This window comes from Grammomys surdaster, unplaced genomic scaffold (genome assembly GCF_004785775.1).
Source record: "Grammomys surdaster isolate TR1022 unplaced genomic scaffold, NIH_TR_1.0 125146, whole genome shotgun sequence".
Taxonomy (NCBI): Eukaryota; Metazoa; Chordata; class Mammalia; order Rodentia; family Muridae; genus Grammomys; species Grammomys surdaster.
The window spans coordinates 819,041-838,670 of record NW_021620042.1 but is presented as its reverse complement, the minus strand read 5'-3'; the positions used below and the strand labels follow the sequence as shown (position 1 = coordinate 838,670).

At 44.1% G+C, this 19,630-nt stretch overlaps 1 protein-coding gene across 1 annotated transcript in view; it reads left to right on the top strand.

Moving 5' to 3' along the window:
* Arhgap10 (Rho GTPase activating protein 10) overlaps positions 1 to 19,630 on the top strand; it is a 196,862-nt gene that overhangs the window by 63,856 nt on the left and 113,376 nt on the right. Inside the window, exons 12-14 of the mRNA XM_028785172.1 lie at positions 7,213 to 7,294; positions 10,541 to 10,586; positions 12,547 to 12,612. Of these exons, the coding sequence (XP_028641005.1) occupies positions 7,213 to 7,294; positions 10,541 to 10,586; positions 12,547 to 12,612 (194 nt within the window). The remainder of the gene's footprint in view (positions 1 to 7,212; positions 7,295 to 10,540; positions 10,587 to 12,546; positions 12,613 to 19,630) is intronic.

Sequence of the window (19,630 nt, the reverse complement as noted above, 5' to 3'; positions counted from 1 at the left end):
GAAGACAGGAGCTGAGCTAGGAGCTGAGACAGGAGCTGAGCTGGGAACTGAGCTGGGAGCTAAGCTGGGTGCTGAGACAGGAGCTGAGCTGGGAGCTGAGACAGGAGCTGAGCTGGGAACTGAGCTGGGAGCTGAGCTGGGAGCTGAGACAGGAGCTGAGCTGGGAGCTGAGACAGGAGCTGAGCTGGGAGCTGAGCTGGGAGCTGAGACAGGAGCTGAGCTGGGAACTGAGCTAAACGCTATAGTCAGCAGTTCTTGACTGGGACAGTTTGTACATTTGGCAATGCTAGAGATAATTTAAAACGGACCTATTTGTGTTTGAGGCTGGGGTGGGGTCAGGGATGAGGGCTAGAGGGAAGAGTAGGTGGTCGTTGGGGGTTAGTGGATGCTGGCGGAGGAGGTGGATAGTTGTTGCAGACATCTCGTGGGTAGAGCCTGAAGTGTATAAGCTGGCATCCAGACATACAGTTCATCTGTTCAATATACAGTAGCATCATCGTTGAGAAGTCACTGCGTTTGATGAGACAGATGCCAACAAATGTTTGTAGAATTATATTGTTTCATGTAAATATATGTATGCAGTATATATTTCAGTAAACAGTGCACCATAAGTTTTATTTGTCTATAGTACAAATAATGACTTAAAGGTGAATAATGAGTCATGTAAAAATTTAAGTTCCTGTTTAGAGAGACTAAGAATTTATTAAAAAAAAAAACAAAAACAAAAACAAAACCTCTTAGTAGACGTGGTAGGGCACAGACCAGGTAGAATTAGAAGCATTTCTGAGCCTCTCTGCTTTTCAGCATTTATAGTTTCATGTTGAAAGTGATTTCATAGATAGTGATACATTGATAGCCATATCTTATGTTGATTCTTGTACTTAGATCTGAATTAACATTAGTTTGGGGTTAGCCTTGAAGTGTGTGTGGAAAGACAGTGCTCTGTAGGTTTAGAAATGCTTAGTTTCTGTTTTACTACCAGGGGTTTATAGAGACAAGCTGTCAGTTTCTGTTTGCAAGGGCTAGACGCCTGCACCAGAATGCTATCTTTGCACACGTGGCTATGAATTCCTTATCAAATGTATTATGAAGCCACCCTTTAAAAAATTGGCAGAATTTTTCACTATGAGATTTTTGTGTACACCAAGTTCAAAAAGAACTTTCTTATTTTTTAAATGAAAACCACTGTAATTAATATATAACTTGTAAAGATTTAGCAAGATCTATGAATGATAACAGGCTTACTTATTTTTCTTGTACAGATAGCCAGCATTTCTGACACTGAACACTGGCATAGACTTCAGTCTGATTTAACTCTTTTATTCTTTTTTCAGGAATGATTTGGCTGTGTGTGGGTAGAAGTGTGGGGTGAGGACACAGATCCATGCTGTCACCCTTAGCAGTCTGAGGGACCAAGTCTCTCAGGGAACTCAGCTTAGCCAATCAGGAGCCATGACTTTGACACAGAAAGGAATCTTAGGACCACCAACATGAGGCAGGCAGAATTGTTAAGAATAGAGATGTGTAGAGAGAAGGAAAACACACCCAAGAACGTGGCCTGGGCATGGGGTCTGAAAGAGGAGCCACAGTTTATTGGAAGGAATGTTACGGGGCTGAAGAGATGGCGCAGCAGTTAAGAGCACTGACTCCCCTTGCAGAGGACCTGGGTTCAGTTCTAGGGTCTCTGTGTCATAACCATCTATAGTTTCAGCGCTAGAGAATCTGGTGTCCTTTTCTAACATCTGAGAGCACCTGGCATGCGTGTGGTGTACTATATATACACAGGCAAACACTCATATAAAAATGAAAAAATAGGGCTGGAGAGATAGCTCAGCAGTTAAGAGCACTGACTGCTCTTCCAGAGGTCCTGAGTTCAATTCCCAGCAACCACATGGTGGCTCACAACCATCTGTAGTGGGGTCTGGTGCCCTCTTCTGGTGTGTCTGAAGAGAGCAATGGTGGTGTACTCATATGCATAAAATAAATAAATAAATCTTAAAAAAAAAAAAGAAAAAATAAACCCATAAAACTAAAATATGCTGATCAGATATTTAGATGCTCAGGGAAAGAGTAAGGTGTGCCCACGGGCAGGGACGGGCTCTGGAGGGAAAGTCACAGTTAGTGTCTTTGCATTAGTTAGTGCACCATCTCACTGACTCTCAATTTACATCTCCTAAAGTTGCCGAGGACCCTCTCTCCCCCAGATAAGTGGAACTATAGGGTGCCTCCTGGGGTTCCTTGGATGGAATTAAAATCTGGTAACATAAAACTAGGAGCCACTTGGGTTGCACAGAAGGTCTCTGGTGAGAGTTTTAGAGAATGGACAGGCTGTCGGCTGTCAAGGGAAGAAGCCCTCACCAAGCTGTTAGCTGTGTGAGAATGCTTGTTTCTCAGCTGGTGGGAAGCTTCAATTAAACTCTTTCCTGTCTCAGTTCCCCCCTTCAGAGACTTCAGTCCCTTTGTTTTAAGGATTGTTGAGGGCAGATGATAGTTTTCTGTATCCACACTGATAGGGATATAAACCCTGTGTACTGGGGGATATGTTCTCTCAACCGGTCTGATCTCCTATCTCATAAACAAGAGAGCCATCATTCGAATGGAGTCTGGAAGAGAGGATTGTCACTCAGGGTATCGGCTTGCACACATACTATTGCATGTCATGCAGGGAGCAGCACGCAGAGCAGCATAGCCTCTTCATGAGCCTCTTCTGTGTGACCTTGCAGTCACATTACTAGCAAGTAGCCACGATTCAAGTAGATTAATTTGTGTGTAGATCTTGGAGGACTGAGGACAGGGTGCCTCCGTTGTCAAGGCAGTGTACACAGAGCACTTGTCTGAGAGCGTGGCTCAGGAGCCACTGGGTCTTGTAGATAGTGGTCGCCATCTTAACTTGAGTTAGGAAGTGTGACCTTACATTCTGTAAAAAGAACATAGCTATAAAAGTACAGTTTTAAGAAAGAATACAGTGGTGGAATAAATGAAAGAAATTAGTGGGAGGCCACAGTCATTGGGTGTATCAGAAAATAGAGCAGACAGCAAAATAAGGTCATTGTTATCGAGAAACTTATGAACAAAACGGGCCTTTCTGTTGTATCAAGAAGTCCTTTTTCTTGTTTGAAGGGAACCCCTGAGCTTTAATGTTTCGGGGGCACAGAGGCCTTGTTATCAGGGTGGGGCTGAGGCTGTGGGGACTCAGAAGGGAGAAGTGGCACTCTAGACCAACCAGTGGTCTCAACCTTCCTAAGGCTGCAACCCTTTAATACAGTTTCTCATGTTACAGTGAGCCCCAACCGTAAGATTATTTCTTTGCTGCTTCATAACTGTAGTCTTGCTACTGTTATGAATTGTAATATAAATATCTGATAACCAGGATATCTGACCCTTGTGAAAAGGTCTTTCAACCCCCAAAGGGGTCTTGACCCACAGATCAAGAACCACTGCTCTAGATAACACATTGAATGCTTTTACTCAAAGTGGGAAGACCTTTATCCATCCTGAGGTGTTAGCAAACCGCAGAAATGTTCATGGCAGGCGAGTGTTTGGACTAAACGTAGTTTGTCTGGTTTCCCCTGAATCTGACTGTTCTAACCTAGTAGGTTAAGGACAGGACAGTAGCTTAGCTTTACCTGTTGGGCTATTACCGAGGAAGAGCAGACAAGCATTTAAGGGTTTTTGGGGTTGGGGGTGGGGTGGGCAGGACCTTGAATTTTATAGTCCTTTCCTAAAAAGGCACTTGACTCTAATCAAGTCATGGAGGCCCTTATATTTTTAAGACAACAGACATTTATTGGATCTATTAGTCAGTCATATTCTCATAGAGAGCTCCCTTCTGCTTCTGTGTAAGGTGGGTTTACACTTACTTTTGGGAAAGCAGTTTCAGAGCCTTGTCTGCAGTCTTAGAGCGTTACAGTAAACGGCTAGAGTTGCTGCGTTTGGCTGTTTCAGCTACAGTCTTTAAAAAAAAAAAAATCAAGGAATTCCCAGGGCTAACTGTGGGAACAACTTCTTTGGCATTTGGGCGTTCCTGAGCACTGACTGCCACACCAGTTTGTTTAGACAGGAGTATTATAGTACCTAACAAGACAGTGACAAAAAACCCATACTGCAAAGTGACCGTTTCCCCACGTCAAGGGTCACCAGAGGTACCTGATGACTCTGACAAAGTCCAGAGCACTTTGTCAAGGATTTTTGAGCAGCTCCTTTTGGAGGCACCATCACTGGAGCTGGGTCTACCCCTGGCCTTCCACCATTGGGTCTTACAGCCACTTCTGTCTTTTCTGAGGGGCAAAGCTCTGTTTCTTAGAACAGCAGTGGGAAGTATTATATTACTCTTGGATAATTGTCCTTTATGGCACGGAAGTATAGTGGTAGGCGCTTGAAGCCGCCGGTCACATCCACAGTCAGGAAGCGTCGACTGTGGTGGTGCTGCCCGGCCTGCATTCTCCTTGTAACACAGTCCAGGACTCCAGCCCCAGCAGTGGTGCTGCCGCTTGTTTCAGTTCCCAAGGCTTCACAGGGATGCCCAGAGGCTCACCTTTTGGGTGAATGTAGACTCCATCAAACTGAGACTGCCTCTCACTCGAGGGCCTGCAGGGCCTGTGGTAGAGCACAACACACCCTAGTTTATTACTATTGCCATTTGCATTGGTAGGGACTTAACCAGAGCCTGGTGTGTGTGTGGTGGGAGCTGTCCTCCACTGAGCTGTCTTCCAGACGTGTTTCCTCCACTGCTGAGTAAGTGCATGGGAAGAGGTTGAGGTGCTTATGAAGTGCAGGTACTGGTTCCAACTGTGTGTGTATGCTCACGGATTTCAGTTCCAACTGTGCACTCTACAGAGAACCACAACGGCCTGAAGGAAAAAATGATTTGTAGGCATAATTTTTCTCAAACTACTTTAATAACTCCTCTCTGGCTCACCACCCACCAGAGGTGTAGAAAAGAGAGGTTATTAGGACACGAGGTAAGTAGACCTCATGAAATAGTTCTTTGGGGATGAGTCCAGTCTTTCTTGTCAAGACATCAGCAGTCCAGTCATCTAGTTAAACACCAACATGAATCAGCAGCTGCAGTCCAGTCCACTAAGCAGACAACCACATACGAACATTTGAGGGCAGTTAAATCCAGAAGAAACCACAAGGCTCACCAACTGGCCAGGGTCAGCAGACGTGGCAAGAAGCTGCAGGAACCTCACAGGAAGTTCTTTGAGAAAGCAAAGCAAACCAATACTCATGCTCCCACTGTCTGTGGGGTCATATTTATATTCCTTCTAAACACCACACATCCTTTCATATGTCAGCTTTAGCAAGACATCCTTTCATCTTTGTGCCCCAGCAAAGCATTTTGTGGATTGCTCACTGATGGATGGTTAGAGCTTGGTGAAGTGTGTGGTACCTAGTAGGCATGATTAAATAAGAGATCAGTCATGTCCTTAGTTCAGCCAGTGAGCATTTGCCCAGCAGTACAGGTGACTCCTAAGAGTCCCAAGGCAGACCTTTTCTTCAGTCCTGCTGTGTATCAGTGACGTCACCAGAGCTACTTCTAGGCGTGTTTCCTTAGTGAGTGTCTGGTGTATGAGCCTTGTTCAATTTGCATGTGTGTTTTCTTGTACTTGCCTTACTGTCCTATATAGTCACTAGATTTAATTTTAAATAGCCTTTTCTTTGCAGAACTCCCAGACTTTTGTGGTCTACAGAGTTGCTTCAGTAGGTAGAGAACTGCTGTTCACTGTTGCTGGTGATTCCTCTCCCTGTAGGTCATCCGTGGAGCACCAGGGTTCTTACCATTATGTTGTTGACCATAGTGTGTGGAAGCCCTTCTGCAGCTTTCCTGGGACTCACTCACTCATCCTTTATGTGTGCCTGCTGCTCTGTGCCTTCCTCCCAATGTTTCTTTGCTTCTTCTTCTCTTTTTAAAAATTGCTTCTGTAGTTCTGACTTTTACAGACTTGTCATGTACTTGAAGTTATGTACCATGTACCCCTCTGCTGTGGACTTCTTTCACTGAGTAATAATGAACTTGCTGTGTCTTTCTGGGGGTTGATGGCATGTTTGTTTTAGTGCTGAGGAATGCACTGCGTGGGTTCCTGTGCCCCTCACCCACTTCCTGCACCCCTCACCCACTGAAGTACAGTTTGACTGCTTCCCACTTGCAGAAGTTGTGAATAAATCTTGTACAAGTGGACAGAGATCTTAATAACTCCGTAAAGACTGTACTAAGACATGTCTGGCTGTATCTGTAGGAAGCCACAGAGCTGTCTACATTGTTCGCACCATTTTACGTCATTGGTATTGATGGGTGAGAGTTCCTTTGTTCTAAGTCTTCATCAACACTTGGTGTTCTTAGTACTTTTGACTCTGGCTTTTCCAGTCAGTGTGTTGTGATTATGTATTAATTTGCTTATCTTTGATGGAAATTAGGGTGGAGAACATCTTATATACATACACTTAAGTATTATTCAGTCTTCTTTTTTCTTAAAGACTTATTTATTTATTTTATGTATATGAATATACCATTGTTCTCTTCAGACATACCAGAAGAGGGCATCAGATCCCTTTACAGATGGTTGTGAGCCACCATTTGGTTGCTGGGAATTGAACTCAGGACCTCTAGAAGAGGAGGCAGTGCTGTTAACCACTGAGCCATCTCTCCAGTCCCTTATTCAATCTTAAAAAGGAAGATTTGTGATGTATGTTCTGACTTAGACAAACCTTGCATTAAAAAAAAGCTGGTTAGAAAATATGACTAGGCTGTGGTTTCTTTTCTTATGGTGCTTAGGTTATCCAGATTTGTAGAGACGCAGTGTACAATAGGGATTGCCAGAGGGTAAGAAACAGTAGATAGGAAATATTTGTTTAGAGGTATATAAAGTTTTAGTTTTTGCAAGATCAAATCATCTCTGGTCTGGCACAGAAGGGTTGTGTGTACTTGTAGTCCCAGCACTCAGAAGATGAGGAGAGAAATAGATTGAATTCAAGACCAGCTTGCACTACATAAGACACCCCTCCCCCAATATTCTGGAGGCAAATCATGGGGATTCTTGTACAACAATGTATTTTTGTTTAAAAGTGGCCTAAATAGCACATTCTACATTATATTTTTTATTGTAGTTGAAAATTAATGCAAAGGTTTAATCTGTACAGTCGAACCTTTGGAAACAGAGGAGAGGTTCTGTGTTGTCACTGGGTGACCTGTGTTTTCCTGGTGTTTTTCAGGCCTGGCGTCCCCTTGACCGTGCAGGCGTTTTCAGAAGAGGAGAGGAAGCAGTGGTTGGAAGCTCTGGGTGGAAAAGAAGCTGTAAGCACACCAGTGGCTGGAGCTCTAGTTCAGATCTTTTCAGCTGGCTTGCTTCATCCCCATGTCATTTTTGTTTTATAGCGCTTGAGAACAGTTCCTTGCTGGGGCTGGTGTTTGAACTCATCTTGAAACCATATTGACATTCCAGTAGTTTATCCTGGGCAGCTGCAGCACAGCCACGCCTGGGGCATCAGTCATTTCCAGTTCTGATTTTTTTCCCCTTGACTTTGTCACTCTGGTTGGCTTTGCTTTGAAAAGGTCAGCAAAACTAGAAACTTCTATTTATTTACACAACAGGGTTTTCTCTTCCTTCCTTCCTTCCTTCCTTCCTTCCTTCCTTCCTTCCTTCTTTCTTTCTTTCTTTCTTTCTTTCTTTCTTTCTTTCTTTCTTTCTTTCTTTCTCTCCTTCCTCCCTCCCTCCCTCTCTCCCTTTCTCTTTCTTTCTTTCTTTCTTTCTTTCTTTCTTTCTTTCTTTCTTTCTTTCTTTCTTTCTTTCTTTCTTTCTTTGTGACAAGTGTATTGAATGCTTGCAGTGTGCTTTAGTTTCTGGAGATGGGACAGAAAGTGCATGGCAGTAGAAACTGGTGCCCATGTTGAGCTGATATTTAACAGTGTATGATACTGTAGTAGTTTCTACTTTGCAGTGTAGAATAGCCTTAGAGTGACCTCTTTACTCATTTGCTTCAAGGAGTAGACTGAAGGTCATGGAACAGATCTGGAGGCACCTGAATTCTGACTGTTGGCACTTGGTTCCAGGACTGATTTCTTTTCTGTGTGCTGCTGGCTTTTGGGGCTCAGAATCTGGCAGATCATGTGTGGAGTTGGGGATCTAGTAAGGGCAACATTAGGAGAAGCCTCAGGAGCTCTTTCAGTATGCCCTGTAAAGTGCTATGATTCTAAGTAGACTGCCACAGCACCTGGCCTGGCTGGCCTGTGAGGACTTAGGGGAAAACATGATCTGAAGATGGAGGATGGTTCTGTAGAGTCAGGAGGGAGTTTTCAGAAGAGAGCTCTCTTAGAGTGTGTAACTCGGTGCTGCTTTCGGCTGGCGGCTCAGTTGCAAGGGTATTGTTGAAAGTCCAGGGAATGTGAGGTTGGCTAGCAGACTGTGTGCCAGTCATAAGGCTGCTGAAAATGGAAACCAGGCTACTGTGCTTTGAAGCTTGATGCTGTTTAAGAAGTGTATTTCCTGGGCAAAATTATCCAGAATCAGATTTGTATGTTGTCATAGCTGGATTCAGACCCTGTCTCTTTGTTTCTGTTTTTGGTGCTAAGGATGGACTCCATGATCACCAGTGCCTAGCAAGTACTTGCTCACTGGGCGGACCTGTCTCTCATTCAGCAGTGCTCAGTTAGTTCTTAGAAGTTTTGTCCAGTAGTTTTGATAGAGGCCTGAAGAGATGCTTCAGTGGCTAAGAGTACATACTGCTCTTGCAAGGGACCAGAGCACAGATCCCAGCACCCATGTTTGGCTGCTTATTATAACCCATGTCCAGATGATCGAATACCTCTGGCTTCCACAGATACTTAAACTCACATACATACATACCTACACACAGATATATAATTAAAAAAAAAAAGTTTTGAAGGCAGGAATAGTCGAACATTCCTTTAATCCTGGCACTTGGGAGGCAGAGTCAGGATCTGAGTTCAAGACAAGCCTGGCTTATATAGAGTTCCAGGACAGCCAGGGCAACACACAGAGATATCGCTCCAATAATTAAAGAATTTTGATAGTGATAGTGATGTAATTCTGCTAATCCTTTAATCCTTTTTAATAACCATCAGGTCGCCCCAGAGCCTCGAGAAGTACTTTAGAAAGTGGTGTTCGCATAGCAGAAATACCACCATGGCTGAGTCCTTGTAAGAAAAGTGGGCTTCCAGTTTGGCTTAGTCTTGAACTCACGATCTGCGTGACTTTCCCTTAAAGAACCAGGTCACTAACAGACCAGAGGAGACTGTGGAGAGATGCCGATCAGCCATACATTTGCATGGGGACTGTGAGACACAGCAGATTCCTTCCCTATGCTGTATGTCTTGCAGATAGTGAGCCAGTTTGAAAAGCTGGATTACTGTGGTACTAGCACAGATGCACTCACTTAAATGATGAGCAAGGATTGTCTACTGCTTACGTAAATACCAGGGTTAGAAACAGGAAACAGTGGACTAGACATCACCAGGAGTTTTGATAGAGGTTGGAATGGAACAGTTTGTCAGCCTGTCTCTGTAAAGTGGGACTTTTCCAGTTTACATAGACTTGTAACAAGTTCCTTAGAGACTGCAGACTCTTTGATCTCACCTTTGCCAGCTCGGCATGTCTCTGGAAGAGGAAAATAGACTGAGAGAGGTCCTGTTTGTGTTACTTTTGTATATGAGCCCATGATAGCATGTCATTAGACCAGTATAGCTCATCTGGCCTACGTCCTCACGCAGGTCCCCCATGGGGGATTTTCCCATGCTGCGTATGTCTCACACCAGCTGGATGTCCCCCAGTTCAGTTCAACTCTGACCCTGCTGTCTGAGGTGTTGGTGGCAGATCTCACGAGTTGGGGGTGCAGATCTAAGTGGCTGCCTCTGCTTCAGTCTTGGTAGCACAGTGCGATGTGAATTTGAGATCTCCATGACCCCTTCCTTGGGTGTAGTAGTTGGCTCTCAGCACCCAGGGTAAAGGTACACTTGGTAGTGTCTTTTAGAGCATGCTACAACTGGAGCAGGCACAAGAAAGCTGTGCATAGGGTGGGTGCAAAGTGTGTATGTGTGTGTGTGTGTGCGTGCGTGCGTGCGTGTGTGTGTATGTGTGTGTGTGTGTGTCCTGTGTAGCTCTCATACCCTGTAGGAATGCCACTGTCCTAGCATTTGGTTGTTCATCCAGGGAAAGTCAGCAAATCCGCTTATGGATTGTAAGTTTCCTCCCCAGGCGGTCAGTGATGACTCTGATGTCAACCCGTTCATCACATGGAGTAGCTGCTTGCACCTTTAATGCACTATAGATTTTTGTTTTCTAAGTTACTTGTTCAATGTAAGTTTAGAGCTGTCCCAGAGGGCTCCTGAAGAGCAAACAGTTTGTATCTGGAGATCCCAGGGGTGGGGACTCCACGCTGTAAAGCAGGATGAAGACTAACTACATCTTTTATGTGCTACATTGTCTAATGCTAAATTTATAAAAATGAGAATTTGTGCATTATTGCTTGACTGACCCTGAAGTAATCTGCTGAAAGTGTTTTCTTTCTTTTTTTCTTTCACTAGTTGTTCCATACTTTTAATAGAGCCGTTGTCCCGAGACCAGAAGGAGGTAGGTGTTGGTTACCCCAAGCTGTTGCTGGGCCGTGTTCATCCTCTTGGGGTGGCTCTCCTTGCTTGTCCCCTTGAGCTTTCCTGTGAATTCTCCTGCAGTCTTGCTGTGTGTGTCTACATCATGAATGAGGTTGGGATGCTTTTCAATAGGCTGCTTGCAGCTTTCTGAGCCTTTGTGGGGGGGTGGGAGGTTGGGGGTGGGGGTGGTGGGGATGTGTCCTTGGTCCTCTGCTTTTAGGCTTCCTCATCCTGTCAGTTGTCATTCTAGATGGAAGTAAGCAGATTCTCTGGACCATAGTGTTTGGTTGATAATTGTAGGATGCTGTCAGATGTTTTCAGTGAGGCTGAGGAGAGGAGAAAGTTCTCTAGGCAAGTGTGAGAATTACTTCAGATAAAATAGTCATCTTTGGCCACAATGGGTAATAAAAACCAAGAGTGGCCCCAGCCTGATGGTGAACCTCTGGTTGCTGGGCAGATTTCTGTGCGTTAGCACTTGTTATATAAGGTGCAGGGTGGGCTTCAGGCAGTCAGGACTGAGAACTCCTTCAGAAGCTCCTGGCTTTAGTATCTTGCTTGGGCTGATTTTTTTTTGATGACTCATGTATTGCTGTTACACCTTGAAACCCTCTGGCCTTGCAGCCAGAGTGTGTGCCAGCTCTCTAGGACACATGCACTTGGCAAACGGCACAGCAGGGAGGTGCTGAGCTGTTTACATACAGCACATGGATCTGAGAAATCAAGGTTATGCTTAGCAAAGCCATAGGAAACACTGTGTTATGTACACATAGTTTCAAAACAGTTACGATCACCTGTGCTCATTCTTGAACGAAAGACTGACGATCTGCAGCCTGGCCCCGATGTTGACAGATGCCCTGCAGAGGGGCGTGTCCACGCAGGCACCTTCTCAGCTGTATGTCCCTCTTTCCTGTCTTGACGTCGTCTCTATCTTGTCTTCCATCCCTCACTTTCCTTTCCCTCTTCCCAGTCTTCCTCTTTTTTGTCTCTACTAGTCTTTATCATAAAGGTGGTGGAACATGCCTCTCCTGGAGATGGCTTTGCAAAGCAGAAGGAAACAAGTTGCATTTTACATAGCTGTCAATAGTGGATTCTTGAAACCTCTGTTCAGTTTCACCATTAAAACTCAGTTTAAGCCTAGTGATGCAGATTCTGAACCAAGTTTATATCCAAGGACTGTAAATCCCCATGAAGCAAGTGCTAATGCTGCAGTCCCTTGGGTCCTGGAGCAGCGGCTGGAGGGGTTGCTTTCTTTCATTAAGTTTTGAAGCAAAAACAAGATCTACAGATATCTGCCAGCCTGATCATAAGCAAGCATTTATATTAGAAAACGCATAAAATTATATTTTTAAATTGGCCTGTTTTAGCACATGAATCATCTGTTTTCAATTCAAATTATGAAAATAGCAATGTCATTTAAAAAACTTGGTGAATAGTACAAATTATCAAAATTTTAACTTAAGCTTATTGCCGAGGTAGCATTTAACAAAAACTTTTCGTAAACATTTCATTCCTGTGTTAAGCAGAAGCTCAGACTCACACTGGAAAGCCTTCACGCAGATTTGTGGTTTTCCTTAACTCAGTTTTTAGCAAAATTCAGATTGTTTTTAGGTAGCTTCCCGTAGAGATTGCTATTATTTTCGTTTACTATTTAGGATAATCCATACTGATCAACTTAAAATTTTATGTTGCAAATTGAATTATAAATTGGTAATTCATCAATTATACTTGAATGAATTCGCCATCTTGATATGCATCATGGAGACTCTCTTATAAATACATAACTTTTCCATCTATGTCATTTACATGGAGAACATGTGTCTTTCAGCAGTTTTAGAACAATGAAACAAAGGTTACACTACCTTAATTCTTTTCTTCTTTTTGTAAGGGAAAGAAACACAGTGACGGCTTGCCCCTTGACATCTTCTAACTGTTTGTTTTAGGTGCACAGTTGGATAATATGGGGTTCACAATTCTCAGAAAATGCATCAGCGCTGTTGAAACACGAGGTAATGGTCATGCTTTGCTCAGCACCTTTATCTGTGGAGACCTGTAGGTATGTAACCCTGAGCCCTCGCAGCGCTCAGTGCATGGCTACCTGTCCCTCCATGAACTTTACTACATAGCATGGTCACTTACTCCTGCTATGCTGGTGGGAGTCCCTTTACACTTCCCATGTGAATGTGGGAAAACGTCATGTACTTCTTTTTTGCAGTAACAAATGAGGTCATTGTTAAGATGGAATCACATTTGCTTGTGGATTTGTTATCACAGAACATATCCACGATATTTGAGCAGGTATGCTCAAGTGGAAATTTGTCCTCACAGTTCAGGAGATGGGAAGGCCAAGCTCAAGAGATGGTGGGGTTAGATTTCTCTTAGCCTGTGCCCTTGGCTTGTAGCTTGAATCTCCTTGCTCTGCCTTTTCTGTGTGTATACGCCCCATCTATGTGTATACACGTCCCTTCTGTGTGCATGCATGTCCCTTCTGTGTGCATACATGTCACTTCTGTGTGCATACATGTCCCTTCTGTGTGCATGCATGTCCCTTCTGTGTGCATGCATGTCCCTTCTGTGTGCATACATGTCCCTTCTGTGTGCATGCATGTCCCTTCTGTGTGCATGCATGTCCCTTCTGTGTGCATACATGTCACTTCTGTGTGCATACATGTCACTTCTGTGTACATGCATGTCCCTTCTGTGTGCATGCATGTCCCTTCTGTCTCTTTTATATATTTAGATTTGCTCTGTTTTGTAAGGATTCATGTCATGGTTGGGGCAGCAGTGTGTGTGTGTGTGTGTGTGTGTGTGTGTGTGTGTGTGCACGCGTGCGCGTGGACTCATGCTCACACCCTAGTCTAATACCCTGACTGTATCCTTAAAGGCCCTTTTTTTCTTAAGTCTTAGCTCCGCCTCCCTTTTCCCATTGAAACCCTGATTTTGCATCTTTTTTTTTTTTTTATAATTTATTTTTTCTCAAATTGTAATTGATTCACACAGGGGTTATAAACACAGAATGGCAGGATGTGGGGAAGGGAATGACACTGGAGTGTGGGTGTTCAGGGGGAATACAGATATCTTCAGAACTGGGTATCGGCTGGGTGAAGGTTCAGGGGACAAGTCACTATGACTCTGCCTATGACTCGCTTGTCCTTATCTAAGTTGGTATTGTCTGGCAAGGCTACCTATTTACAAGGTCTATGACTACATAGGCTGGTAAATTTCCACAAAAGCTGCCTGTTTACAGTAGCTTATAGCCATCTGTTTCAGTGTTTATCACAGAGACCCAAGACTTTGTGTTAGCATACATGTATGACAGGCCTATTGCTGATTTTAGGCCTATGGCTGATTTTAGGCCTTCAGTGTGTAAGCAGGGCTGCCCTGACATCTCCTCCCTTCTCTAAGTATAGAAGGACTGTGGCAATTCTAAACTTGCAAAGGCGGGGATAGAGGCCTGACCTCCAGTATTTGATCTGGACCTTGTAATGGCTCCAGTCCCCCTGTCCAGTGAGGCATGAGGGCCATACCTGTCCCGATGTCTTTTTCCTGGAGAGGGGATACTTTTGACATCAACCCCTATGCAGTCAGGCTTGTCCCTCAGGGAACCCAGATAGATATTTTTATCTTTTATTTATATTCCCTTGCAGTGCTTAGCCTCACAGAAAGGCCCAGTTTTGTTTTTTAAATGTTACATTCTGGGATTCTGAGGTTGAAAACTTTATGGAATATATTTCAGCTCATTCTTTGGAAGAACCAACAGTTGGAAAACTAATTCTTAGTACATTTTGTTCAGCACCTTATTGTTGGTTTTCTTACTCTTGTGAGATCCCATTAAACATGATCTTTTTGGGCTGTGGTTAAGCTCAGTGGTAGAACCTGGGATGTGCAAAATTTCTGTTTGGCCTTTAGTACACATACATTTTTACTAAGGTCAAATTTGAAAATAGTGAAGTTCAGTGATCTTTTAAAATATACTATTTGTATAAATTCTTTGAGAATTTTATACCTATGCACCATGTATTTTGATCATATTTACCCACACTCCTAACTAACTCCTCCCAGAGCCACACCCACCTCCTTCCAACTGTTATAAGAAAGCAGGCTGAGAAAGCCATGAGGGTTAATCTAGTAAACAGTGCTCCTCCATGGCCTCTGCATCAGCTCCTGCCTCCAGGTTCCTGCTCTGTTTGGTTTCCTGTCCTGACCTACTTTTGTCATGAATGGTGCTATGGACCCCTAAACCAATAAACCCTTTCCTCCCCAATCGGCTTGTATTCATAGGGTTTGATCACAGCAGCAGTGACAGAAACCACCCGGTGTAGTGTGCTGGACCCACCAGGGGCCATACTCTAAAAGCAAACTGACTGACACCAGAGGCCATCAGCTGTCTATAGCTTCTCAGGTAGAGGTGGGATTAGAAATTTACTGACATTAAGTCCCCAGATGTTTTGAGTTTCAGACAGTCTGTGCAGTCGTGCTAACAGTAGACTTTTGATTTCTGTTGTGTTCCCTTCTGCCCCTTCGCAGTCACCCGCCATTCCCACTTGGTCTGTGGTTTCCCCTGACCTGGTTTTTGTCTCTTGAGTTGCTGTTGTGAAACATTGAATGTTTGCTTGTTGGAGTCATGATTGCTGTTGGCAGTCTTTCGGAACCTAGCTCGATTTAACACATGACTTTCAGGTTTTTCGTGCTCTGTGGATCACAAACTACTACTTTTGAATTCATATCACACCTGTACCAAGATTAGACAAATGTCAAAATTTTGGTGTAGCCATCAGCACACCAATAAAAGGTAATGTTTTATAATAACATTATTTTAGATAAAAACAGTATATATCAGAAGATAATACAGACGCTAACATCTCTCTGGCTGGGTGGGACTCTGGGTTTGCTGCATCTCAGAATCAATCAAACCACACACACTTATTTGCTCATAAAATTACAGGGTGCATGGGCATCAGATCCTTCATCCAGCACCAGGGTGAGAAACTTAGGTCTTATCCAAGTTGAAGGATTTCATCAAATACTTATTGCCAACTTCTGCACGTTCAGCACAGTGAACCTTTAAAAATACTGCTGCTGCTCCTGGTACACAGTCTGACTTAATTGTTAGTGGTCTGAACTGAGAACTGGCTATTTCTAAAGCTCACCGCATGATTACAGTGCCCAACAATAAAGCAATGTCCTAGGAAAAGCATTGTGTGTGTTGAAGAAATCGGGTGCACACTTACTACGTTTAGTATTGCTAGTGACCTGCTACTTGGGATCTTTTTTCTTAACTTCTTTTCTTAAAAAACAATCCAATTTAATCCTGGACAAAACAGAAATGTCCTGAAGAAAATAGCACAGTGTTCTTTTCCTCAGCAACAGATAACCCATCATGGTTTAGCCAGTCTGTTAACTAGGATTTATTGAGCAATCTCAAGGTGTACAGAGCTTGCCCCAGGCCTTTGGAATAGATAGCAAAGATTGGTTTCATATACCCTTAAACCAGCAATAGTAGACAGAGCAGAAAGATTTGTAAGCAATTCAATTATTCCAGGTGCTATAATAAAAATGTAGTGAGTGTTCACAGATTAGGAGAACCTTGGTGGATGACAGACGACAGGTTGGAAGGGCTCAGTGCTAATCGAGGAATGTGGTTTAGGAATGGGCTTTCGTAGAACTAAGGGATGAGGGTTAGATCCTGGCACTCAGAGAGTTATCAGCTAACATGTAGACGGAATGTAGTTGATCCCTCAAACTCGATTGGCAAGGAAGCACAAAGGGTCAGTATTGAAAGCATCTACCTAATGCATTTCCACGAAACGGTGAAGGTGCAGGCTCAGTGCTAGAGGGCGCTAAAGAGCAAGCAGGCTTACAGAGGCTAGTGTGAAAGGAAGTGGATCTGACGTGTGCAGACGCTGCACAGGCTGCTCCCGTAGCAAGGTGACCGCGTTAGCAGAGGTGGACATAGTTCAGAGCCACTGAGTGACGTCACTGGAGTTCTCTTGGTCACGTAGTGCTTGGATATTCACCATGTTGCTGCAAGAACTTTGGGAAGTAAAGAAGACCAAAGCCACACAGACATTTGTGACATCCTTGCTGCGTTTTGTGACTGCGGATTCTAAGTGTGTTGAGGACCATTGTTGGATTCTGCTTTAGGCAGTGAAACCTGAGAGGGGCAGAGCAGCTGCGGAATTAGAGGGGGTTCTGTTTGGCTTGCAGGGTGTCCCCGGAGCCTTGGGGATTGTAAGAAGTGAATAGGAACTTATAGGGAAGCCTCCGTTTTATAAAACATCTAAAAGTGACCACATCTCAGTGTGTCGAGCCGAGAGAATTAAACCGTTAGATGCTAGGCAGATGAGGCCAGGGGAGTTCCAGAGCATTTGCGTAGTTCTCATTCGCCCATCTGCAGTGCTTTGCAGTAGCCTCTTCCTCCTGCATTCTCTTACGTGACATCTACTTCCTGTAAATGTCACTTCCTGTAGTTCACTCATCCTCGATGACGGGGAACGCCAGTGCTCTGGACCATTTTACACAAGCCTTCATTCCTTCCTTGCCTCGTTGGAGGCGAGCTTCCCTGTGCAGTTGTGGTGTGGCTGTTGGGGTGAAGTGCTGCTCTGCATGTGTTTTTGAGAAAGATGATGGCTTAGCATTCTCCTTTGTCCTCTGGAGCCTCCTGATTCATGGTTGGAGGGTCCAACCTTGATAGATAGATAGATAGATAGATAGATAGATAGATAGATAGATAGATATTGTTGACTCTCAGTTTTGAAGGTCCTAGTCCCCGGTAGCTTTGGACCTACGCTGAAGCAGCACAGCATGCCTGGACTGCATAGTGATGTAAAACCACTCATCACATGACTAAAAGGCAAAGAAAACAGAGGGAGACTTCCGCAGTCCTCTTCCACAGTCGTCTTCCAGGCCTCGCTGGGGCTGGCCCAGGGACCTTCTGCCAAGCCTTGCTTCCCAGACACCAGTCCTCCAGTCCATGGGTTTTTGAAAGGCATTCTGCTTCTGGCCTCCCGGGGCTCTTGCATGTCTCATAGTGTGAAATACATTCCAAGAGCCCCGAGCTTGTAACTCTCAGAGCATTGCTCAGAATTCAAATCCAGGGTTTCTTTACCAAGACTTAAAAACTCTACATGGGGTCCCACGACCAGGAAGCCAAAGAGTGTCCCTAGCTGTTGGTCTGGATTCTACAGGGGAAGAAGACTTGTCTAGGTTCCTGCTGCCTTGGGCTATCAGAAGGAAGGGCTTTGGGCCCAGGAGTGTTGGTAAAGGTGATGGTGTTTGGAATCATGTGCTGTGCCTGGAATCTGAGTCGAGTGAGACTGGGTGGGCAGGACAGGCCTGTGGTGGAGCAGGCTCTCCAAGGAGTTGCCTTGCCTTTGAGTGACTGGAAGCCGTGAGGTCTAAGCTCCTGTGAGGAACAAAGCAGTGCTTTGGAAGGCCTTAGTTTCTATACAGAATGTGACAGGAGTTTGTCTGTATGCTGTCACAAGACTGCTGTGTAGAAAAGAGATAAGCTAGCTTTGGGAGACACTCTGCTTTCCGCCATTTTCTCTGTTTTTTTTTTTTTTTCCTGTGTGTTTTTTTATCCTGAGACATTTGTGCTCCTCCTCTGTTGCTCACACCCTGGTTTTGTTAATTATATTCCTATGTTTATTGTGTTTCTGAGACTCTACTGTTTCCTTGGCATGGAGAAATGCCTCCCTTATCCTTTGTATGCTTCTTGTTTCTGTCAACACGCAGCGCCTTGCGTGTAGGAAGCATTCAGTAAGCAATTGCTTTGGCTTGGGCATTCTTGAGATAGAACCAACATGTCATATTGGCAAGGTGACAAATTGTAGGTTATAAAATTATTGAAAGGGTTGGCTTTCTATATGTGATTAGAATTAATATTTCCATTTAACATATATAGGAGTTTAAGTTAGCATCTTTATGAATTATGGGTAATGTAGAAGACAGAGAAAGATCATCTTGCATATGGAAGAGAGCAAAGTATTTTAGAGCGTGAAATATGCTTACATAATTTTCTCAAGTAAATAGCTCTCCTTCCTAGAGAGGAAACCTGCCCAGTATGTTTTTTTTTTCTCGATGGGCGTGCATGACACCTAATTTTGAGGTATATGTATTATAATGTGAGCAAAAACGGTAATTTTTTTTGCTTAAAAACATCTTAGTTGCTGTTTTTTAAATAGTCATTATGCTAGAACTATGTATGTCTCTTTTGTTTATGAAGTTTTTCTTTAAAATCTTCCATATGTGCATAATTTGAATATTCACTTTACTTTTCTAGAGCATGGCATTAAAATGTTGGGGTAGACAAGCTGTCAGTTATCAAACTCAGCATTGTAACAAGCTGTGGATTCATGGGGTAGAAAAGGCATGGCAGACCTTGATTTGTCACAGCTAAGTAATTTCTCTTCCTTTGAACAGTGGAGTTTTAGATTTTTGGAGCATTCTCTGGACACTGGCTTGGGGATTGTGCTGTTTCCCTATAGTGATCAGGTGGTGTGGGGGCCCAGGATGCGTTTTTCCAGAAGATAATGTATAGTTTCACTATTAATCTTTGGAGGTGTGTTTGGTTGGTAAGATGCCCAGGTGAACTGAGCATTTGGCCATGATTGCACAGTAATCTAACATCGCCAAGGGCAAATCCCATGTGACATGAAGAAAATAAAGAACAGCTGTCCCCAGAAAACTTACACAAGCAAACAGGTTTCTCACTCGCCATCTCTTTTTTAATCAGCCTGGGTGTGAGGTGAGAGTGGGCGGGAGCAGAGGACAGTCTCACGTGGGAGGAGCTGGAGAACCTCGAGGTGCCTGCAGAACAGCAAAGGAGAAGCTGAAATTCTGCAGCCAGGCCAGTTAGGCCTGAGGGAGGGAGGGAGCTGGAGAGGAGAGAGGCCTGCGTAAGTCCAAATGCAACACTGAAGTTCTGCAGCCAGTGAGTCAAGCCTGAGGGAGGGAGGGAGCTGGAGAGGAGAGAGGCCTGGGGAAGTCCAAATGCAGCACTGAAGTTCTGCAGCCAGTGAGTCA